Source organism: Lotus japonicus, chromosome 3 (assembly GCF_012489685.1).
Source record: "Lotus japonicus ecotype B-129 chromosome 3, LjGifu_v1.2".
In the NCBI taxonomy this organism is placed as follows: Eukaryota; Viridiplantae; Streptophyta; class Magnoliopsida; order Fabales; family Fabaceae; genus Lotus; species Lotus japonicus.
The window spans coordinates 69,074,367-69,098,575 of NC_080043.1; the positions used below are offsets into that span (position 1 = coordinate 69,074,367).

At 34.0% G+C, this 24,209-nt stretch overlaps 3 protein-coding genes across 3 annotated transcripts; 2 read left to right on the forward strand and 1 right to left on the reverse strand.

The window, feature by feature from the left end:
• Nucleotides 1-1,843: 1,843 nt before the first annotated feature.
• On the reverse strand, nucleotides 1,844-2,869 carry LOC130744594 (uncharacterized). Its single transcript, XM_057596765.1, has 3 exons — nucleotides 2,616-2,869; nucleotides 2,270-2,507; nucleotides 1,844-2,218 (listed from the first exon to the last, which is right to left on the reverse strand). Exons 1-3 carry the CDS (start codon nucleotides 2,867-2,869, stop codon nucleotides 1,844-1,846), a joined length of 867 nt encoding a protein of 288 aa, XP_057452748.1.
• A 1,020-nt stretch (nucleotides 2,870-3,889) lies between these two features.
• Nucleotides 3,890-4,501, forward strand: LOC130744595 (uncharacterized). Its single transcript, XM_057596766.1, has one exon. The coding sequence runs from the start codon at nucleotides 3,890-3,892 to the stop codon at nucleotides 4,499-4,501; it is 612 nt and encodes a 203-aa protein (XP_057452749.1).
• An 8,275-nt stretch (nucleotides 4,502-12,776) lies between these two features.
• Nucleotides 12,777-24,191, forward strand: LOC130745490 (myosin-2-like). The gene is made up of 24 exons (XM_057597788.1): nucleotides 12,777-13,882; nucleotides 13,996-14,097; nucleotides 14,197-14,340; nucleotides 14,425-14,575; nucleotides 14,678-14,705; nucleotides 14,852-15,020; nucleotides 15,228-15,291; nucleotides 15,414-15,427; nucleotides 15,511-15,595; nucleotides 16,253-16,356; nucleotides 16,467-16,605; nucleotides 16,896-17,014; nucleotides 17,136-17,288; nucleotides 17,370-17,459; nucleotides 18,021-18,098; nucleotides 18,342-18,497; nucleotides 19,092-19,292; nucleotides 19,485-19,690; nucleotides 19,765-19,900; nucleotides 20,327-20,456; nucleotides 21,137-21,247; nucleotides 21,334-21,440; nucleotides 22,626-22,838; nucleotides 23,238-24,191. Exons 1-24 carry the CDS (start codon nucleotides 13,466-13,468, stop codon nucleotides 23,703-23,705), a joined length of 3,585 nt encoding a protein of 1,194 aa, XP_057453771.1. The 5' UTR covers nucleotides 12,777-13,465; the 3' UTR covers nucleotides 23,706-24,191.
• Nucleotides 24,192-24,209: the final 18 nt, after the last annotated feature.

Genomic DNA, 24,209 nt, shown 5'->3' on the forward strand with positions numbered 1-24,209 from the left:
TCTTCTAGAGCTATCATATCCTCGTTTGTGCCATCTTGGTTCTTAGCTCCTTTTCTTTTCCGAGGATTTTTATCTTTAGAACCTGCAGGCCTGCCACGCTTCAGGCGTGTAATAGATTTATTTGCAGCACTAGGTTGTCCAATAGGGACATCAATCGTTAATGGAGCATTAGCAGCTGGTAGATTTGACTTAGTAACTCTTTTTGGATCAGCGAATGCGTCTGGCAATTGGTTAGCTAATCTTTGCAAATGAATTATCTTTTGAACTTCTAGTTCACATTGTTTTGATCGAGGATCAAAATGAGATAATGATAATTCATTCCAACTAATTTCATTTCCCAACTGCTTATTCTCTCCCCCTAATATCGGGAACTCTGATTCGTCAAAATGACAATCAGCAAATCGAGCAGTAAATAGATCTCCCGTTAATGGTTCGAGATATTTTATAATTGAAGGAGATTCATATCCAACATATATCCCTAATCTTCTTTGAGGGCCCATCTTTGTGCGTTGTGGTGGAGAAATAGGAACATATACCGCACATCCAAAAGTTCTTAGATGGGAAATATTAGGTTCTTGACCATGAACCATTTGCATTGGGGAGTATTGATGATAACTCGTTGGCCTGATGCGAATTAATGCTGCAGCATGTAATATCGCATGTCCCCAAGAAGAGGTTGGAAGTTTTGACCTCATAATTAATGGTCTTGCGATTAACTGTAAACGTTTAATAAATGATTCTGCAAGTCCATTTTGTGTATGAACATGTGCTACAGGATGTTCAACATCAATTCCAATCGACATACAATAGTCATTAAAAGTTTGAGAAGTGAATTCACCAGCATTATCAAGGCGTATTTTCTTGATTGGGTAATCAGGAAAATGTGCTCGCAATCTAATCAATTGAGCAAGCAATCTTGCAAATGCCAAGTTGCGAGAAGACAGTAAAGATACATGTGACCATCTTGTTGACGCATCAACTAAAATCATAAAATATCTAAATGGTCCACATGGTGGGTGTATTGGCCCACAAATATCGCCTTGTATACGTTCCAAAAATAGAAGTGATTCACTCCCAACTTTTGTTGGTGATGGTCGAATAATCAATTTCCCTTGGGAACAAGCAGAACATGTGAATTTATTGGTTTGAAGAATCTTCTGACTCTTCAATGAATGTCCACATGAATTTTCAATTATTTTTTGCATCATAATTGAACCGGGATGGCCTAACCGGTCATGCCAACTAGAAAAATCCGTAAACTTCTGGTTTACGATAGCATTTGTCTCAATTACACAAATGTTTGTGTAATACAAACCAGAAGAAAATGAAGGTAATTTTTCAGCTATGCATTTTCTCCCTGAGATCACTCTTGTGATACAAAGATACTCCACATTCTCTTCATTCATTGTCTCAATGTGGTATCCGTTTTCACGTATGTCTTTGAAACTTAATAAGTTTCTATGAGCTTTAGAGGAAAATAAAGCATTCACAATATTCAATTGTGTTCCTCTAGGCAACATTATTTTGGCTCTTCCTTGGCCTTCAATTATCTTTGTACTACCAGCTATAGTACGAACATTTGCCTCTTCTATTATCAAAGAAGAGAAATAAGACTTATCCTTGAGTATTGTGTGCGTTGTTGCACAATCAGCGAGACAAATATCTCCATTGTTCGTTGCGTTCATTCTTGATAAAAGAAAAATAGAATTTATGAGAAAATAGAATTGAGATGACAAAAACATTCCAATAATAAGAAAGTCTGAATAAAAGACTACATTATTCAAAAAGGGGAAACATTAAATATAAAGTTCTTAGGAAACAACTAAAAAAAAATATAAGAAACTTATTTGTAAACATTTCCATCACCAATCAAGTGATCAATCCTTCCATTAGGATCATCAAAGAAATCAGCAACATCTAGATGAGTTAGATCATCTTCATTTTCTTCAAGGAGATTTGTCTCTATCTTTTTTCCTTTATTTCTAATGTGTTCTTGATAGAGATTGACAAGATGCCTTGGTGTACGACAAGTACGTACCCAATGTCCTTTGCCACCACAACGAAGACATGAGCTTTCAACGTGTCTATTATTTTGACCACCCTTGTTCCTTTCATTTTCTCCATTATTCTTCCACTTCTGGTGTGAAGAATTGTTTATTGGTACTCTTCCATGGTCACGTCTATGGCCATTGCCACGACCACGACCACGGCCTCGAATCTGACCACGACCTCAACCTCGACCACGAGTATTATGATTATAAGTTGCAACATTCGCTTCAGGGAATGGAGCACTGCCAGTAGGTCGAGATTCATGATTCTTCATGAGCAGCTCATTATTCTGTTCAGCAACGAGAAGGCAAGAGATTAACTCAGAGTACTTTGTGAAGCCTCTTTCTCGATATTGCTGCTGCAAGACCACATTTGATGCATGAAATGTGGAGAATGTTTTTTCTAACATATCAGCATCGCTTACATTTTCTCCACATAGCTTTAATTGAGAAGTAATTCTGAACAGAGCAGAATTATACTCACTTACAGATTTAAAATCTTGTAAGCGCAAATGTAGCCAATCATACCGAGTTTTAGGTAAAATCACGGTCTTTTGATGGTCAAACCTTTCTTTTAGATTTTTCCAGAGAACAAGTGGGTCTTTTATTGTGAGGTATTCAACCTTTAGAGCTTCATGAAGGTGGTGCCGGAGGAAGATCATAGCCTTGGCTTTGATTTGGTTAGATGCAGTATTTCCTTCTTTAATAGCATCTCCAAGATCATTTGCATCTAAGTGCATTTCAGCATCTAACACCCAAGACAGGTAATTTTTTCCAGTGATATCAAGAGCCACAAATTCAAGCTTTGCAAGGTTGGACATTTTTAATCGCTTGAAAGAGAATTGGAAGAACTTAGGAATTCTGGAGAGACGATCGTGCTGATAACGTGTTGTGAATAAAGTGTAGCAAGTAAGAGAGAAAGGAGAAGAGAGATATGAGAGATAGAGAAATAGTCTGATGGGGATGCTCTGCTAGGTGCAGACTCCCTTGTATTTATATTATTAGGTTTAGAGTGTTGAGCAAGTATACATGTGGGCCTGGACCATGGACTTTTAACTATGATGGGCATCCAAATATTCATAACAAATACCCATTAATTTTTTTAATTTTTTTTTGAATATACCTTCCTTTTTCAAAAAATGAGATTGGAAGTAAAGAACCAAATATCCGTCCGTAAATGTTGTTATTTTAAATTTCTAAATTCATACATAATGAGATTAAAAAATAATACCAAATATCCGTCCATCAATGCTGTTATTTTACAATTTTAATTTTGGAAAAAAATTAAGTAGATTCCATATATTTTTATAAAGAAATTAAGAGAATTAATTAATTATTTTGTGGCACGATTCTCTCAATTATCAAAGAATTTCCAAAATTATAATTCAATGAAAGAATTGAATGATTTTTTAAATAAATTAATACTAAAAGATTCATAACTCCTTTTCCATAATTAAAAAACTAAATAACTCCAACTATGGACGAAAATTTGGTGCATACATTCTAATCATTATTAAATAATTTCCAAATTTATCACTACATTGACCCATTACTTTATCAACCACAAATGCTTTTTTATAAACATAACAGAAACACTTAATAAACCTTCCCAATTTTTGTTGTTAATCAAACTGATATACACTGATATATTGTGTCATTCAAATTTGTATATAGAAGAGGAAGAATTACAGAACTTATGTTTAATTGAGATTGAAAAAATATTGCAAGACAATGGAAGGCCACTTAAGGAATTTCCATGTTTTCCATATCCTAAATTTTCTGAAATTCATAATTTTGAAAATTGATTTGTTGCGGACGAGTTGAATTATAGTAGAGATGAAATGGTAAAGATTCATGATGAATTGATCAGTTGCCTTACTTTAGAGCAAGAGAGAGTTTATAAGAATGTTTTGAATGTTGTTTTATCTGATAACGGTGGATTCTTTTATCTATATGGTTTTGGAGGAACTAGAAAAACATTTGTTTGGAATACATTATCTGTTACTTTGCATTCAAGGGGTCTTATCGTGTTAAATATCACATCCAGCGGAATTGCATCTCTATTGTTACCTAGAGGTAGAACTTCTCATTCAAGATTCTTTATTCCTATTTCAATAAATGAGATATCAACCTGTAATCTTCGTCAAGGCTCCCCAAAGGCTGAATTATTGAAAAAAACCAGCTTAACTATTTGGGATGAGGCACCTATATTAAACAAACATTGTTTTGAATCTTTGGACATATCTCTAATTGACATTATGAAGACGCAGTCTACCCATGGTTATGATATTCCATTCGGAGGAAAAGTTGTGGTACTAGGAGGCGACTTTAGACAAATACTTCCAGTTATCTCCAAAAGAAGTCGTTCTGAAATTGTGGGTTCTCCTATCAATTCTTCATATCCGTGGAAGCATTGCAAGGTAATGAAGTTGACTGTTAATATGAGATTGTAAACTGCTACCTCAACTTCTTCAACAGCAGAAATAAACGAGTTTGCTGATTGGTTGCTTCAAGTGGGAGACAGTACAGTTACAACTATTGATGAGGCTGAATCCCTTACTGAGATTCCTCCAGATCTTCTTATTGAAAAGTGTAAGGATCCGTTGCTTGAATTAGTAAATTTTTCATATTTGAAACTTGCGTTTAATTTGCAAAAAAAATTATTTTTTTCAAAAAAGAGAAATCCTTGCACCAACACTTGAAAGTGTAGAGGAAATCAACAACTTTATGTTAGCAATGAAACATAGTATTTGAGTTGTGATACTCCATGCAAGTCAGATGGAGATTCAGGTGTTAATGCGGAATGGTTTACATCTGAATTCTTAAATGATTTCAAATGCTTTAGAATTCCAAACCATAAAATTAAACTAAAAGTTGGTGTCCCTATCATGCTCATTCGAAACATTGACCAAGCTATAGGGTTATGTAATGGTACTCGAATAATAGTCAACGCTTTGACTAAATATATAATTGTTGCTACTGTTTTAAATGGAAACAAGATGGGGGAAACAACCTTTATTCCTAGGATGAGCTTAATTCCATCTGATTCTGGCATTCCATTCAAATTCCAGCGCAGACAATTCTCTGTTACTTTATGTTTTGCAATGACTATAAATAAAAGTCAGGCTAATATTTATCTCATGTTGGACTGTATTTGCCAAGACATGTCTTTACTCACAGACAATTATTGTTGCACTACACGCAACGTTGTGTATCAAGAAGTCTTCGATAACATTTGAAATGTAAGTGCTGATATTTATTATAATTGTTTTCGATTTTAATTTTTTAAATAGGAAAACAAATATGTTTTTATTTTAATTATTGACAGTATAAAAAAATGACAAGCAGTTTATTGGACTTCTAATTCGAAGAGTTTTTGGCGTTGTTATAAGGTTTGTTTATAATTTTCAAATGATATCAAGTTTATTTTTGTGTTGGTTACTAATTATTACTCTTATATATATTTTTTCCTTTGTAGGTGATGTTGCTCAAATATGTTTACGTAGCTAAACTACAAGAAAGGTTTTGAAGTTTTTATCATTAATCTTGGGTTACAAGTTCTAATAAGCGTTCATGTAATTGTCATTGTTATGTTTATTTTATTTGAATATCTTTGTAATGGATTCCTTAAAAACTTGGTTATTTTTACTATTAAAATGCTGAAATTGAGTGGTCTAAACATCCCGATCAATTTAATAATTTTACTGTGGTGTAGTAATCATTCATGCTTGAAACATATTTTTTGTTCGACATATCTTCTACTGATGTATTTATACAATAAATTAAATCGCCATGCAACACACGGGTAAAAAACATTAGTTGTTCTCCAAAAGCATTATCATCACAGATTCCTCCAATTTAGTCTAACAAAAAGGCATGAACTAACGCCATATCCATGGACAAAAAAGGCAAAAGATTATTAGGAAAAGGTTGCCTGTGTTGATTGGATAAAGTGATTTTGATTAAAAAGTATATCTTTTTGATCGACATTAAAAATATCAAAGCTCTAACCACCACTGTCCTGAATATTAGTCATATATGGTCTCAACTATGCAACAATACCTTGGTGTGCAGCTAAAGAGTGTCAAGTGGGGTCACATTGCATAAGATCAAGGCAGTGTTAACGGGGAAAAGAACAAACATTAAATACAGGAGTCAACAGTGATTGGATTTTGCTGGTTTAATTTAGACCCACATGAACTGAAACAAATTAAGAAGAATAAAGGAAGAAGAACAGAGCCATTTTCTGTGTCATCATCTACTTCTGACTTGATGCACTCTAATTGTACTGATTAGTTTGGTGGGATGCTCATCTCTTGACATAATAAATCAATGTGCTGGGGCCAATGCTTTTTCCCAGTAGTGGAACTTCTTTATTTGGTGAAGGTAGTACTGGAGCTTTGAATTACACAAATATCTTTCTGGGGCTTTAGGGGGCCATCTACTAAGCACAATTTTTTTCTGTGCAAAGTTACATAAGGTCACTTTTACCTGCTATCACAGGTAAACAACTGGTTAATATTTTTCAATTTTATTTATTAAATTTGACTAAATAAATTATATGACCCACCACCTCTCCTCTCAATCTCCTCCCTCCGCGCGCAACCACCCCCATCACCAGACTTCTCCTTCCTAACAAACATTGGAGATTTGTTAAGAAGTCTTATATTGACAATTGGTTAAATATATAACCAAATAATTTTTTATATAAAGTATTAAAACTAGAAAAGCATACTACAATTATGCATAACTTTATTTAACTAATTGCTCTCCAAAAGCATTGTCATCATCACATATTCCTCCAATTTAGTCTAACAAAAAGGCATGAACTAACGCCATATCTCTAGGCAAAAGGCCAAAAGATATTAGGAAATTAAAGGTTGCTCATTTTGATTTGATATAAAGTGAATTTGATTAAAAAGTAATATCTTGACACCTTCCACTTCCACTTAAACCCAAGGAGGAAAAAGAAAGAAAATAGAGATATGATGACTAATGACAATGTGGTGAAAAAAAAGAAGAGAAAAAAAATGAAATTGGGATGAATTTGAAATAAGTATATCATACTTTTTTGACGAAGATTACTTAACTCCACCACCTTAATGGAATAATAGCTTTATTTATAAATAAATTAACAAATAAAATATGGAAATCTATTTCACTTATATTTTAAATATGATTGGTCCATCTAAGATCATGGATTATTTAACCTAAACTTTATCATGGGTCATTTAGATAATCGTTATAAATTAGTTCACCTAAGACTTTGAGTTATTTAACCCAAACTAAGTATATGATTGGTTCCTTTAGGCCGTTGGTTTTTTTTTTTTTTTTCATGTAGGCCGTTGGTAGCATTTGTATTTTGTTTCCTTAAAAAATCATGTTAGTGACTTCAATTCTAGATTTTTTTTTGTTACAACTTCAATTCTAGATTTAAGTTTACAGAGTGAAATTACAAAAAAAATATATTCAAAAGTCAGTTTTCAAAACTTGTTTTGGGATTTACGCTATGGAATTTTAAATTCTGATATGTTTTTTTAACGTAAATTCTGATATGTTTTAATATTGAAATAAGTGTGCCGGATTTTATAATCCGAAAAGCAATAAAATGGTTGTCTAAATTATTATTGAGAAAGTTTGAGTTAAATAATTCATCGTCCAATCGCATTGAAAATAATTAGGTGAGTTAAACTTTTATATTTTATTTATTAATTTATTTATAAAAAATCATATTGGTTCATTGAGTTGTAGGTTGGTAACTCACATGAGTCATTTAAACAAACACGCAATGAAATCAATAGTATTCTAAGAAATTACTACATAATTGGGTGGTGTATATGATTTGAGGTGGAGTGATGTTTTTAACAAGACCCATAGGCCATAGTAGAAAGCAAGATCACTAACATGGTTGTCTGAAACAGAATGATTGCTTCAAACTCAACTTTGCATTCCTCAAAATCCATGCATGTTAGTATATACCTTTTGGCACTTTTGCCTTAGACGGGACGGGATGGCAACTAGGCATATTAGGCCATTATCTTTTTTTTTTTGACATATAGGCCATTATCAATAATGCATAAGTTATTAGTTTCTCTCTTTCTTATTTTGATTAAACCGCGATGGATAAATTATTCAAAACTCCCTCCAATATGTTAATCTGATCACCATCTGTACTGAACTTTGACTTTAAAATTAATTTGAAAATGGAATAATTAATGAGAAAATGAAATGTGGGTGGATGGGATTGGACAAATCGTTAACGGCCTCCATAAAGTATGAGATGAAGTTCAAAGTTTTAGTTGAAATGGGTGGCCCTCCATGAACAACTAAGTGTTAATGGACAAAAGTTATTTATAAATAGGTCATGTCTTTTTCAACAAGGCCAAGAGCTAGCATTTATTTATCCTTTGTATCCCATTAAAAGTTCTGCATTATTGTATATTCACTACAATAACATAATTAAATATGTTGAGATAATGCAAAAGTGAGTATTATTTGCTTTGTAATTATTTCAGCAACCAATAAAATCTTGCCAAACTATTGCTTCTTTCTTCTTTGAAAATTGAATCACTTATTCACTGCTTGTCTCCCTGATATGTTTCTATGGAGAAAGAAAGAAAGGAATAAGGAGGTATTAGACTGTGCAATTAGTTAGTCTAGAGAGTTGAGCTACATCTATGCAAAATAATCTGGTTTGAATTTTTTTAAAAATTATTTTCCTGCTAAAATCTGAAATTTATTTATTTATTGAAAAAAAAATAAGCATTAACTAAAATTTTTTAATAATGATTAATCTCCTAATTGAAATCATTAATTTTCTTAGGATTGCAGATATTCTTTCATTGTTTATGTTCAAATATTAATAAAAAAAATAATACTCTAGATCCTTATGGCCTGAGTAAATATAAATAAATAAATATATATTCATGCCATTTGTTTTGCATTGCTTCCCTTCCTGTCTAAGTGAAAGTGGAAATGATTGGCGCCAGCAGAAGAAAATGACATTCTGGTATGTGTAGATGTAGTGGATACGATTTGCTGTCGGTATTTATTCTTTTGCTGCATACTATTTAGCTTCAAACTAAATTTTGAATAATCACCCAAAGAAAAAAACTTAATTTTGAATGTCTTTTTGCTTTATATAGTAGTATATTGGTAATTAGTCTTATCAATATCAATTTCGACGAAAAGAATATATAACAAAGTTCATGACTTAAATACATTGATAATTAAATATCAGTTATGACAAAAAGAGTATATAATTTAATGGATTCATGAGTTAAATAGATTCATTCTTAAAAAAAAAAGAGTTAAATACATTCATAATGTTTACATAAATATCTAATTGCCTTATCAATCACATTATAATTGTCAAATACCTTCTTGACATTCTTAATCTGGATTACAATTGAGATGTTCATCTTCAGTATATGTTTCTATGAAGCTAATGCTCATCTGATTGAAATTGATGTGATTCTACAATGTGATATATCACTCTTCTGAATTCTTCTCCGAATCAGGTTGATTCATTCCTCGCGAGGAACTAAGTTGTAACTTGTTTTATTATCTAATTAAAAAAATTTACATAATCATATTTGTGTCCTTAATTTTTTAGTAGATTTAATTTCTTTAGAAAATCAAAATGAGAAAATTACAATAAACTAATTCAAATAGAATAATCAATTTAAATCTAAGCTTGTAATTGAGAAAACAATCTAGTTAATCCTACATAACATTTTCACCTAATTATTATATTAGTGTATCTTCATCAGTGGTTCCTACACTAGTTCTTAAGTCGGATATAATATTGTGAACCGTACATAGATGGTAGTCGAAGTTGATGGCTCTCTGACTCTTAGAATTTTCTCACCTGGAATCTCGAGAAAGAGGATCAAGCTAAAGCACGCACTTCAAGTGGCTTGATTTCTGTCGTTGCGTAGGGATGCTACTCCCGTAGTGACCGTTCTTCAATTCCTCTTTGAATCTTTCTTAGCAGCATAGCATAAACATCAATGGTATCTCCAATCATAACCCCTATAGTGTGTAAAATATATCTTTTCTCACCATCCCCATAATGTATGAGACAAATGTTTGCATTATGATCAAGGTTGTATGTCTCTCCTTTTCTAAGAGAGCTATTGCCTTCTTGAATGCACGAAATAACCTACTTTCTTAGACATATTTTAAGTTGTGTTGAATTAATATTTATATTTAAATAAAAATAAGGTGGAAATAAAAAATAGATTTATATGGAGTATTGTGAAATCCAATAAAAAATAAAATAAAAATCATAGGAACAAAATTTCCATCATTTTTATTACATCACTTGTCAATTATCTAGTTTACACTTATATTTTGTACAATATAATGATACATGTCTATTACACTTATATATAAACCATCACCTTTGTAAAATTGGAGGGTACAATATAATGATACATGTCTATTCATAATTGTACAATATTAGTGTACTAAATAGTGTATATCCATTGAGACACCATCACCTTTTTTTTTCTTTCTAATTCTATTATAATCGCATGATATTTTATAGGGGTTGTCTAAATGACCCATGGTAATATTTGGGTTAAATAACCCATGATCTAGGTGGACCAATCACATTCAAGATAATTAATTAAATTTTTTATATTTTATTAATCAATTTATTTAGGGTTAAATATGTTTTTGTCCCTAACTTATACACATAAATATAAAATGGTACCTGAAAAAAAATATAAATATTTTAGTTCTTGGAAATTTTATTTTTATCTAAAATGGTTCCATGTGAATTTTTTTCTTCTAGTTCGGTCCCTCAATAATTTATTCCATCAAATTAAGTCCTTCTCCCCTCATATTTTTTTTTTTGAGAACTGAAAGAGATTTATTTATAAAGGAAAAGGACTATGAGAACAATCCTCCCATATAGATCGCAAGGATACAAAAGAAGAACAAACAAACCCACGAGCTGCGCCAAAACAAATATGGCGACTAAACCCAGCTAGAGAAGGAGCCTCATTAAAACCCCTTTAGGGAAAACCCAGTGGGAAAAAACCCCAAAGGGAAAAAAGAGTACTCCAACAAAAGCTTCCCCACTAATAATGAAAGAGCATGACCCTTTATAGACTAATGTTCCAAGTATACATCCAAAACAGAAAGAAACATGAATAGATATAACATCCCAAAAGCCCAAACATACAGCTTCAAATGGAAATGAAAAACGTGGATCTCCCAATACCATATTGAAACCACTCCACATATCAACGCACAACCAGACCACAATATGCACACTATGCTCCATTTGTCATGAACAAAGAATGGAAGGACAAATCCAATAATAAACCGCAAGAAACCTTCTCCCCTCATATTTATTTATTTCAAAACCTAAAAATTCATATCTTCATCTCTAAAACCCCTCCATCTTCTTCATCTTCAAAACCCAGAAACTCCACTCATCTTCCTCCTCCTCCTCCTTCTTCTCCCACCAAAACCATCATCACCACCCAAATCCCCACCCAGAACCATCACAACCGAAATATTACCAAGTGGCCTTTGAAGCATTACTCCTTTTGAAAAGGAATACATCACACCCTACTCTGCATCGCACATTACTTACCTTGAAAATGTTAGCTAGTACTTCCATCCTAGGCACATATAGATTCAAAAAGCTACAACTCCAGGTCTATACATTTGATAATTAATTCATAGAGAAGGAAATGATTTCAATACCAAATCAATCGAAGCAGAGAACCACTATGCTCACAAGTCAATTACTAATTTACAGGATCAAAAACCAAAATTAATTCATAGAGAAGGTTAAACATTCAAGCAAATAAGTCATTTTTAGTCGTTAATACTGCTCTTTATACAAAAATATCTCTTACCTACTGATCAATTAAGCTCTAGCTAGATTAATTAACAGAGGAAACAATATAAACTTAGAAGAAGAAGATGGTTTTGATGGGAGAAGGAGGACGAAGATAAATGGAATTTCAGGATTTTGAAGATGAAGAAGATGGAGGGGTTTTAGAGATGAAGATATGAATTTTTAGATTTTGAAATAAATAATTATGAGGGGAGAAGGGCTTAATTTGATGGAATAAATTTTTAGGGACCGAACTAGAAGTAAAAAAATCCACATGGAACCATTTTAGATTAAAAATAAAATTTTCAAGGACTAAAATCTTTATATTTTTTCAGGGGTACCATTTTATATTTATGTGTATAAATTAGGGACCAAAAACATATAAAATTTTTAATTAATTATTTTGAATATGATTGGTCCACCTAGATCATGAGTTATTTAACCCAAATATTACCATGGGTCATTTAGACAACCCTATTTTATATCGTATCTATTAATTATCTCTCGTTCACTCTTATCTCTCTTAATGGTGTCTACATGTACTCAAAACATTATCCTTTTGGGCATGAATTAATTATTTTCATAATTTACCCCACATCCCCCAGTTCATTCATTTCATCTACTTAATAAAACTGTCATGTCAGCTTTGTGGACTCCCAGTTTCCCACTCCTAGACCCACTTTTTTCTTCTTTATCTTTATTTTATGTTAGTATATTCATTAGTATTTGTGATAGAAAAGCTTTTTCTCATGTATTTCATTTAGTATTTTATTCGTGGCTTAGAATAACACTTTCCCCCTATCAGATCCAGACATTGTGATTATAACAGTACACACTTGACACCCCTCTCACCACACCTGAACAGAAGAACCAGATTTGAATTTCTGGTCACACAACAAAAGAACCAAACACCATCACCTACCACGACAAAAAAATACTAACAATTACAAATTTAAATGCTTTTTAATCTCATATCCTTGGTTGTTTTGATGAACACGCTTTATCTTCACAAATTTTTGGCTTCACAAACACACAACAGAAAAACAAAACCACAACACTCTTAAGTCTTAACAACAACAACAACAACAACATAAATTTTCAATTGTTCTGTGTGAATTGTTTGTTTCTGTTCTCTCACAACACAACAACCTCATCATAACCTTAACATCTTCTTCTTCTTCTTCTTCTTCTCACTCTTGAAAGCCTAGCCTCATAACTCGCGCTTTCAGTAATCAAAAACCGTGCTATCACATGCACCTTCTCGATTTGTTAACTACCATTGATTCATGCAACCACAGAAACCAATTTTCAATCCAAAATTCTCTCTTTTCATCTCCCCAATTTACCACTTTCTGGTGCTTCTGAAAAACCGCATACCAGTTTTCTAGCCTTCAATCTCAAAAGGGTGTCATCAATTTCGCTTCTTTCGGCAATGCAGAGGCGAAACTCCAAGTGGGGGTGCTGAAATCTCAATTGGGTACGCGAATTTCACGGAAAAATCTGTTTTTTTTTTTTTTGAAAATTTGATCGGAATTCATTCACCGGCGATTTTGGAGAGATGGTGTTGTCAGCTTCGCCATGTTCTTTGGCGAGAAGCTCGCTGGAAGAGATGCTTGATTCGCTTCGTCGGAGGGATGAAGAGGAAGAGACGAAGAAGGACTCGCCGCCGGCGTTGCCCGCTCGGCCGGCTTCCAAGGCTCGGCTTCCTCCGGCGCGGCGGTCGCTGCCGAATAACTTTAAGGTTGGTGGTGGTGACCGCGGTGGCGCGGTGGAGAATGGATTTGCTGTCAGCAATGTGGAGATTAAGAGGAAGGAAACGGGTGTTGTAGACAAGAGAAGTAGTAGCAGTTTTGGGAGTAAGAGGGTGAAGAAGGATGTGGAGTCTCCTTATGTGATAGCACTTTCAGAATTCACTGGTTTATCTGGGATGAGTTTGGAATTGGAGGGTGACAGTGTTTCTCATTTCATCAAAACGGTAACTGTTAACTTGAATTGAAAGCTTGATTCCTTGGTTGTTTTTTTAGATATATATTCATGGCATGTTTGTTTCTGTTATATTTACTTTCCGATTTTGGTTCTTTCCCGCAGAAGCTTCGTGTTTGGTGTAGGCAACCAAGAGGGAAATGGGAACTAGGATCAATAAAGTCAACTTCTGGAGAGGAAGCATCCGTTTCACTTTCAAATGGCAATGTAAGTTTTTATCCTTTCTGTGCCTGTCTTTGGAAGATAGTGTGTAATCTTGAGTATGCAAGGTGACATGTTGCTTGTGCCCTTCAATTTTCACTTCAGGTTGTGAAAGTGGCCAGATCAGAGCTCTTACCTGCTAATCCTGATATTTTAGACGGTGCGGATGATCTTATTAAACTTGGTTATCTGAATGAACCATCAGTTCTTCACAATCTTAAGTTTAGATATTCTCAGGATATGATTTATGTAAGTATGTTTTTTCTCGTTTTTTCTTTTACTTAGGTGATTGTGGATATGCTCTCATATGTTGCTTGTGCTTTCTGTGTGTAGACTAAAGCAGGCCCCATTTTAATCGCACTAAATCCTTTGAAAGATCTCACTCTTTATGGAAATGATTATATCTCAACTTATAGGCAGAGATTAATTGATAGTCCTCATGTTTATGCTATGGCAGATGCTGCTTATAACAAGATGATAAGAGGTGCATGAAATTCTCCCTTTCTTTCCATTCCTTTGAAATCTCTGTGCTGTACTTAATGACTTTTTTTTTGTTATGTTTTGTTTTGGTTTTTGTATCTTGCAGATGAAGTAAATCAATCCATAATCATTAGGTGAGCACCTTAGATACACCAGGGGCACTGTTTTGTGCATATATGATACTTTATATATGTTCCTGAACTCAACACCATTAGATTTAGTATTGAGATATAATCTCCGGTTGTACTTGTTATAATCTCTTTCAAAATTTTGCTTGCAGTGGTGAGAGTGGGTCTGGGAAGACAGAGACAGCTAAAATCGCCATGAAATACTTATCTGCTCTTGGTGGTGGCAGCTGTGGGATAGAAAAAGAAGTTCTTCAGGCAAATTTTATACTAGAAGCTTTTGGGAATGCAAAATCATGTAGCAATGACAACTCTAGCAGATTTGTGAGTTTATTTATTTAGTTATTTTTCAGTGTAATGGAACTTACTCCTGCTATTTCTTATTAAGATTTTTATCGCTTGAAATGTTTTCCAACTAGTATGTTCATTTCATTTTGCAATTTTAACCTTCCTTTAACTTGTTGGAGGACATTTTGGATGATATTTAAAGACTGAGCAGTTTAATTGATATACATTTTTAATTTGGTGCAGGGAAGTTTGATTGAAATTCATTTCAGCACCATGGGTAAAATGTGTGGGGCTAAAATTCAAACATGTAAGCTTGTTCAATTGCTACAAATATTCTTGTTTGCGATCTCCATTTCTATTGCAATTACTGAGTTGACTTATTTTATGGCTGTGTTTGTCATATGCCAACCAATGTGCTATGTGGAACAGATCTGTTGGAAAAGGTATAAGCCCTATTTGAGCTTAGAGTGCAACTATAATGTTTGTCTTTTCTCACTTCTGAAATAACCATGTCTACTGTGAGCAGTCAAGAGTAGTTCAACTGGCTGTTGGCGAGAGGTCTTATCACATATTTTATCAACTCTGTGCTGGATCTTCACCTGGTCTTAAAGGTGTATTTTCTATGCAAACTATCAACTTCTATGTTTACATATATACTTGTACGTCAAATAATAATTTTGCATATAACATAGTTGTTTCTGTGTATGTGGTGAAAGGGCAATGATCACAGTACTAATTTTAAGAGCCAAGTAGCCCATTCTTTTGTGCATTACTGCATTCTGAAAGAAAAGTATTTTGATGCTTAAAAATTTCCCAGTTTGTGGCATTTTTTTCCCGAGTTTACCTATTCTTTGTTACCACTGTTACAGTTTGCATGACTATATGATTAATGTGACCTATCATTGTATTTATTCAGTTTAGATACAAGAGAAGTATTCTATAAAAAAATTGATGGTGGAAAGTCAGAGTTCAATCTTTTGACACTATATCACTGTTTTGAGACAACTGAGTGGTTCCTCACCATCCTTATTATCATCTTATTTTAATGTATGTTTGGAGTTTGATCCTCTCAGTGTCATCAGCAGACCTCCTCTGTCCTTTTTGATTCTGTATAATAATTTTATATAGTCATTTAGTTTTAATACTCAATTACTCATTAATTGGCATCAAATCTGCATGTAAAGCTATGTTATGTTCGGGTGTTTTCATGATCACACTTGAATTTGTGAGTGTTTTGACCCACAGATTCATTATCTTTTCCTCTGCAGAAAGACTGAATCTTAGATCAGTCAGCGATTATAAATATCTAAATCAGAGTGGTTGTGCGACAATTGGTGGTGTTGATGATGCTAAAAACTTTCATCAGCTGATGGTATATTTCTTGACATTTTGTTTGATTTAAAGTTAACTCTTCAACTTTGGTTTTGGCCTCCTAAGGTCTTATGTTATTTGCCCTCCCTTTTACATCTTCAACTTCCCCAGGAAGCATTGGATACTGTTAGAATTTGTAAAGAGGACCAGGAGCTGATCTTTAAGATGCTTGCAGCAATACTATGGTTGGGAAATATAACATTCCAAGTAACTAACAATGAAAATCATATTGAGGTTGTGGATGATGAAGGTAAGATGCATAGAGTATGTAGCATTCCTTTTGATAGACTACTTATACCTTCTGATATTTTGTGTCCACTACTTTGGTATCACTGAATTCTTAAAGGAAACTGGACTCATTTAGATTCTTTACAATGTCAATGCTGTACAAAACCAAATTTTATTTTGCTTTCTATTGTATAAGTGAGGAGTTTGGAGTGATTCAATTTGACTGTGACTGAAATTCTAAATTAATAGTGTGTTTATAAAATTTCACTTACAACTTACTAGTGAATTTAATTGATCTAATTCTTTCTGCAGCTGTAACCAGTGCTGCCCTGCTGATGGGTTGCAGTTCTCAAGAATTAATGGCAGCATTATCTACCTGTAAAATCCAATCTGACAAGGATACCATTGCCAAAAGTTTGACATTGTCACAGGTGTTTTTATTACTTAAATATTTCAATTGGTCTATTTTCTATTGCTTTAAGTGCTCTATATTTGCTAAATGTATTTTACTTACTTATTTGTTTGTTTATTTCTTTCACATTCTATGTTCAGGCAATCAATACAAGAGATGCAATTGCAAAATTTATCTATGCAAGCTTGTTTTACTGGCTTGTAGAGCAAATTAACAAGTCACTTAAAGCCGGTAAAAAATGTGCTGGGAAATCCATAAGCATCCTTGACATTTATGGTTTTCAGTCATTACAGGTGTGCAATTTGTATTAATGTGTTTCTTATGCTTCAAAGAATATTGTATGTGCTCTAATAGTTTCTTACTCTACTTCTCAGAAAAACAGCTTTGAACAGTTTTGTATAAATTATGCCAATGAGAGGCTTCAACAACATTTTAATCGGCATCTGTTTAAACTTGAGCAGGAGGTCAGTGACTATGTTAAAGTGTTAATTTTGCTGGGTATATTGATGCCAATTGCCTTTATTTTGGATGAAACTGTGTGATATAATTCCATGAATTTTGTTTCTATGAATTAATGTCTTATGAATGCTATAGTGTGAACTCCTTAAAATTTTTATCTTCGCATTTGAAGTTTATGCTTCTATATTGTTTATGAAAGAGGAGATTTGATCAGACTTCGAAAATTATTGCCACATACTAATATAAGGGTCTTTTTAAAGTGTTATCGGTGTAATGCCATAGTCAAGCATGTGGACTCTAGTTAAAACAGATTCATGGTGATTAAATGGTGATATTCTATTTAATAAATATAGTTTAATCAAGAAGGACATGTTATCTAAGAGTCAAAGTGGTTTGATACTATTACTGTAGACCTGTAAAATGTAAATTGAATATTTCTGACCAGGGTGAAAAAAATCAGTGAGATATGATACTATTTTTTCTCATGCATAAGGTTAATATCACATGCTTAGCATGAATCGATAGGTTTGATATGCATAACAGTAATTGCAATTTACATTTGCCAGGACTATGAGTTGGATGGAGTAGATTGGACCACAATAGATTTTGAGGACAATCAAGAGTGCTTGGATCTATTTGAGAAGGTACTTGATTGGTTCTGTTTTCTAAATGTTTTCCACTTTCCGTGGAAATTGAGCCATTGTTAAGGTTGTATTTTTGTTTTGTTTCCAGGCACTATGATTTTCTATAAATTCTTTAAAAAAAAATGATTTTCTATAAATACAGACAATTTATTTAGTTTATAAAAAAATGTGTTCAGGTTCCAACTTTGACTGCTTCAATTGTGATTAGTGTAGTCATTATGTTATCTGTTGCAAAATATGCAGAAACCTCTTGGTCTACTCTCTTTGTTAGATGAGGAATCAAATTCCCCCAGTGCTTCTGATTTAACATTTGCCAACAAACTTAATCAACTGCACGGTAATCCTTGCTTCAAAGGGGGAAAAGACAGCGCTTTCAGTGTTCGCCACTATGCAGGGGAGGTTAGTTTCTGCTCGTATTTTTGGAGCTTTTGAAGTTAGTTGTGGGCAAAGTCTGCTTCATTTTAATTTTTAAATTTATATCAATACTTCAATTTACTTTGTTAAGGAAATTGACTAGAAAATGGCTAAAATGTCCTTATAAAGGGAAATCCACACCCCTAAGCTATCTTTTGGCATAGAGTGAGGCGTCCAAGTTCTAAGATACTTGCTTAAATTTTGTATTTTTTCCCACTGTAATGCATGTAGAGAACTAGAATATAATGTGTAACATGCTTGAAAAGTCCGAGTTTCTGACTATGATCATCGAATTGTTTCTAAACATGGTGTTTTGCACTCTCTGTAGTTCCTACTTAATTTAAGTGAAGTTTGGTTTTAAGTTTCTTTCTTTACCTTCAAACTAAATATTGGGTCCATCACTTCAAATACTGGAAACTTTTCGATCCAAATGTCATTCAGATGTTAAGCATGCAATTATGCATCTGGCAAGTGTTTTATAGCTGGAGTTTTTATAATTAGGTGACAATGAGCAAATCCTTCTTTCTAAGTAGGTCAACTTTAAGGTAGCGATTTTACTCACATCTGGACATATTTCAGGTTTTGTATGATACAAATGGTTTTCTAGAAAAGAACAGAGATACACTGTCTTCTGACTTCATTCAACTCCTGTCATCGTGTAATTGTGAACTGCTTCAGTTATTCTCCAAAATGTTTAATCAGTCTCAGAAACAACCAAATTCCTCCTTCCACATTGGTTCACTGGACTCACAGAAGCAGGGTGTTGGAACAAAGTTCAAGGTAATCTTGTGGCTTTTCTTGAGCTGCTCTAGTTTCATTAGGGTTTGGGATGAAATGATTAGTTTGCTTGTTTCAGAAAATTAGGACACGATGGTGGACAAAGAACTCTATCCTGAAAATTACCTTCACAAAGAAATAATTGAAACAGACATAAATTGAGGGAAATAAATCTAACTACTTTTGTACTTTTAGGATCAATTGTTCAAGTTGATACATCAGGTGGAGAGCACTGCACCTCACTTTATTCGCTGCATAAAACCAAATACGAAGCAGCTTCCTGGAATTTATGAGGATGATCTTGTCCTACAACAGCTCAGGTGTTGTGGAGTTCCAGAAGTTGTTCGGATTTCTAAGGCAGGATATCCTACTCGCATGACTCATCAAGAGTTTTCCAGAAGGTAGTTGAGAAAATTCCCATGGTTTTTAAATTATCTTGAATGATGGGTTGATTTTGGTTCCTTGATGTATGTAGGTATGGGTTTCTGCTTTCTGAGGCCATTGTATCTCAGGATCCATTGAGTATCTCAGTCGCTGTTTTGCACAAATATGATACCCCTTCTGAAATGTACCAAGTTGGCTACACCAAACTGCACCTTCGAGCAGGGCAGGTATATGTCCAAGTTTTTTTTTGTAGAGATTGAAGTCCTTCTTTTTGACCCCCCTCCTCCCCCTGCTTCATGTAAGTTAAATTTACAACTACTTGGCCTTAGTTTGGCATTGGACACATTTCATGCTTTTCCTTCACTTCTCATAAGGAGCTGTATGCACTATGCAGACTACTTATTTAGAAGGCAAAGAGCTATGTCATGCTTATCATGACCTGACATAACAGTTGATGTGTCATTTGGAAGTTCATCAGCCATTTTATTTATTAATGACTAAATTAATATTTGTTTTTGAAACATTATTTTTTTACTTGGTGGACTATTGCGTAATCTGTCGTGGCTTATTCTACCTTTGAGTTTATATTCTTTCATATTGTGGATTTTTTTGTTTTGACTTGGTTATTTTTCGTGCTCTGTTTGGTTTTGTAGATTAATGCACTGGAGGATAAGAGAAAGCAGCTTTTGCAGGGAGTACTTACGATTCAAAAATGCTTCCGTGGTCATCAAGCTCGCAGTAATTTCTGTGAACTTAAGAGTGGAGTGGCAACCTTGCAATCATGTACTGCCTGTATCCATATTATTTTCATTTTTAGCAAAACTATCTACTGATGTATGCATATTATTTTTTTCAATTTTGTTAAGATCCAACATGGAGTGGAGACACGGTTATAGTAGTCCTTATAAAGGCTTGGACAATCCTCACCTTATGAGCTAGCTTTTGAGGTTAAGTTAGGCTTAGTCTAAATTCTAAGATGTTATTAAAGTTTATCCAAGATCCAATACCAATATTAAGCCACCGACAAATGTCCAAGAATCAGCCTAGCCTCATGGCTATTCCAGTGAAATCAACCTGGCCCCACAACTTTCTCAGAGTAAGCAGTCTAACAAACTCTACACTCTAGATGCCCAGCCTTGGGCGTGGGAGGGGGTGTTAAGATGTCAAATCAACTAGAGATATGAATAGTCATTATAGAGGCTTGGGAAATTCTCACTTAATGAGCTAGCTTTTGAGGTTGACTTTGGCATAATCTAAAATCTAATTTCTGATTTTAAATGAAGATATAGAAACATTTCCGCCGTTTGGCGTCTACTTCTAAATATAAATTGAAGACCTTGTAGGTGCTCATTCAATTAAAAAGTTTATATGCCTAAACTGATGACTCAAATCATGCACTTCTGGTCTCACTTGATTGTACATAACCTTTGTTCTAGTTTATTTATAATTTGGTTACATTGCAGTTATTCGTGGAGAAATTACGAGAAGGAAGTCTGGTGTTATGATGAAGTCTTCTATAACAATTTATTCTAAAAAGCTTGAAGAGATACATGCAATCATACTACTACAATCTGGTTAGCATGGTTTTGTTCTGTCAAATTTACCCTAAAAACGGGTATTGAATTTCATTTCGCTTATTATCTATTTCCTTTTCATGCAGTAATTCGTGGGTGGCTGGTTCGAAGTGATTCTAGCAATATGAAGTTGAGGAAACATGAAAATGACAAACCTAGGTGGAAGTCTCGAGTTAAGATTCCAGAAGTGAAGGTATTTTACTATGCACCTAACTTCAGTCGTATTATCTTTGTGATTTAATTTAGATAATGATACACTGGACCAGAAAAATGGGTAGAAAGAATAGTTCTTTGATGAAATCCCACTTTGGAAATCCTGAATGCTAAAATGGTTTTGAATGCCTGGGCTTTGGACCTACTTCCAAGATTATACAATAACATCACCTCCTCTCTCCCTTTACTCTTCAATTTATAACTATCACAACTCAGCGCAACTAACAAGCCCACTAAAAACTAACAGGCCCACTAACTACTATTAGTTACAACTACCTTTTGGGATTTGATCCCCTACATCTTTTCTATTTCTTTCATATACACCTTATTAAAATAGGGCTTTGGTTTATCAATAACCCAGTAGAAGATCCACTTTGTCCTCAATGCGGAAGGTGGTAAAAGCTTCTTGAATACTTGGGGCATGCTCCCAACTATTCTCCCAATCTGGTTTGTCCTTCCACTTAATCAATACCTTAGTGGGACCAGTAGGAATATGTCTGACATCCATTAATACCTCAAGATGAGCTTGCAGCTCTTGTTCTGCAAACAGATTAGGGGGACAGGGCTGTGATCATAGATTTGGTCCAAATGCATTTTAGTGGCAAAAGTAGGTCTAGTTAGTTAATATAATAATGTTCAGTTAGTTAGTGCATTAGTGAATAAGGCATGTTGCCTATAAATAGTAAAAAGGGTTGAGAGGGAGACGTTTCCAGTCATTTGAGAAATTATAAGGCCAATATGCTTTGGGAGGATTGGCTGGCTCTCGAAGCTCGAAGTTCTACTAGTTCTGTTACATATGTAAGAGAGTTTTTCCTATTTGAGCAATAAAGATAGGTCGAAGTCAAACTATTAACAAATACTTGGAGATAAATAATTTATCTTTTAACTTAATACTTGATAGAGTTTTTCCTATTTGAGTAACTGACCCCTAGTGGGAAAAGGCTTGGTTGTTGTCTAGGGTTTATAGAATAGTGATGTCATCAGATATTTTTCAAATATTGTACCGAGCTGTGTGCTGATATAGCAACTTCTTAAACATTTAAATGCACATCTTTCTAATTTTCCTTAAAAAATTCTTCCATGAGTATACAATATTTTTCTTCATGATATAGCTAAATTTCCCATCCACTCATGATGAAGGCCCTTTTTCTTGTTGGTTTACCAGGATTTGTCCAAAGACCTGGTTCAGAATCTGCCTTCAGCTTTAGCAGAACTCCAAAAGCGGTTTTATAAGGCTGAAGCAATTTTGGAGCAAAAGGAAGAGGAAAATACTGAGTTGAAGGAACAGTTAAAACAATCTGAGAGAAAGAGGGTTGAATTTGAGGCGAAGATGAAATCAATGGAGGAGGCATGGAAAAAGCAGATGACATCTTTGCAAGTAAGTTTTCAGTATAGACAAGTCCTCATTTTTTGATATATTCTTGAATGTTACTAGAAATGGATGCAGTTGATTGCTTTGATCAGTTTATTTACCTTGAGTCTACATGAACAAGTTCCTGCTATCCCCTTCAAGTCAATAACCACGTAACCTTATTATTAAAAGTAAAATAAAACTGATCTTCAGTAACTTGTATCAGTTTCCTAAAGAATTGGCCAGAATTGTTATAACAGACTAGTTGGACATCGAGTTGGATTTATACTTGAATTTGTCATTGCTAATAAGTAAAAACTGTTGCTAAGAAATTAATGTGTCTGCTCTACCAGTTGCTTTGAATTTGAAACGATGAGTATGTTGCCTAAAATTCTGTTGAAGATTCTAACTGCAATTTCAATGCAGATGAGTCTTGTTGCTGCTAAAAAGAGCCTTGCTTCTGAGAATGGCACTGTTCAACCTGTAAGAAGTGATCCTTTGTCACCTCGTGGCTATGATTCTGAAGATACTACTTCCATGGGATCTCGAACAACTGGTGGGAACACACCTCTGATGTTATCAGGGAGTCTCTCTGTCTCAGATCCAAGGAGACAGGCTAACGGTACATTGACTACTGTCAGCAGTCTGATGAGGGAATTTGACCAACAAAGACATACATTTGATGATGAAGTGAAAGCTCTGACTGAGGTAAAACCAGGGCAGTCTGTAAACACGAATTCCATTGAAGAACTTCGGAAGCTCAAACGTACATTTGAGGGATGGAAGAAACAGTACAAAGTTAGATTACGTGAGACAAAAGCAAGGCTTCATAAATTAGGGAATTCAGAATCTGAAAGAAGTCGGCGGACATGGTGGGGAAAATTAAGGGCATAATAGCATCTGGTTTTCAAACATACTTTTACTGAAGTATAGAAATGTTGAAGATTCAGAGAAAATGGCAACATGATTGTTCTCATAATCTCTGGCCTGTTAAGAAGTTGCTTCTTCTCTATCTTGCTGGAAACACTTGATAAATGTGTTACCGTTGTGCTAGTTGGTGAAGAAAGGAAAGAAATTGTACATCATCCAATTTTGTTACATTGTGGAAGTATTTTAGGCTGTGCATAGGTGTAGGATTAGTTTAGTTTGCTTATGTATATTCATTTTCCTTTTATTTGGGTGAAAAACAGCAATGGTTAGTGTATATTGTATTGTTGTTGATGTGGTATAAAACCCGGCCTGAAAGATACTGTTAGTGGAGTGTATCTTCAGCCTGTAGTTAAAAACGTTCTTGCTGTTTTGCTATATGTCTGAACAGTTCTCTCAATGTATTGGCTAAACAGATAAATGTTCAATTAATAGTGTTCTCCTCTTTCTACATATGAACATTGGAAGGGC

Bases quoted from the DNA above. Each gene is read 5' to 3' on its own strand.
- LOC130744594 (XM_057596765.1), bottom strand. From the start codon at position 2,869: ATGTCCAACCTTGCAAAGCTTGAATTTGTGGCTCTTGATATCACTGGA. The intron at 2,508-2,615 runs GTTTGACCATCA...TGCTCTGTTCAG, and splicing joins TGGAAAAATCTAAAAGAAAG to AATTACTTCTCAATTAAAGC. The intron at 2,219-2,269 runs GTTGCAACTTAT...GGTCGTGGTCAG, and splicing joins CTCCATTCCCTGAAGCGAAT to ATTCGAGGCCGTGGTCGTGG.
- LOC130745490 (XM_057597788.1), top strand. From the start codon at position 13,466: ATGGTGTTGTCAGCTTCGCCATGTTCTTTGGCGAGAAGCTCGCTGGAA. The intron at 16,606-16,895 runs GTAAGATGCATA...TTCTTTCTGCAG, and splicing joins TGAGGTTGTGGATGATGAAG to CTGTAACCAGTGCTGCCCTG. The intron at 19,293-19,484 runs GTAATCTTGTGG...TTGTACTTTTAG, and splicing joins GTGTTGGAACAAAGTTCAAG to GATCAATTGTTCAAGTTGAT.
- LOC130744595 (XM_057596766.1), top strand. From the start codon at position 3,890: ATGGTAAAGATTCATGATGAATTGATCAGTTGCCTTACTTTAGAGCAA.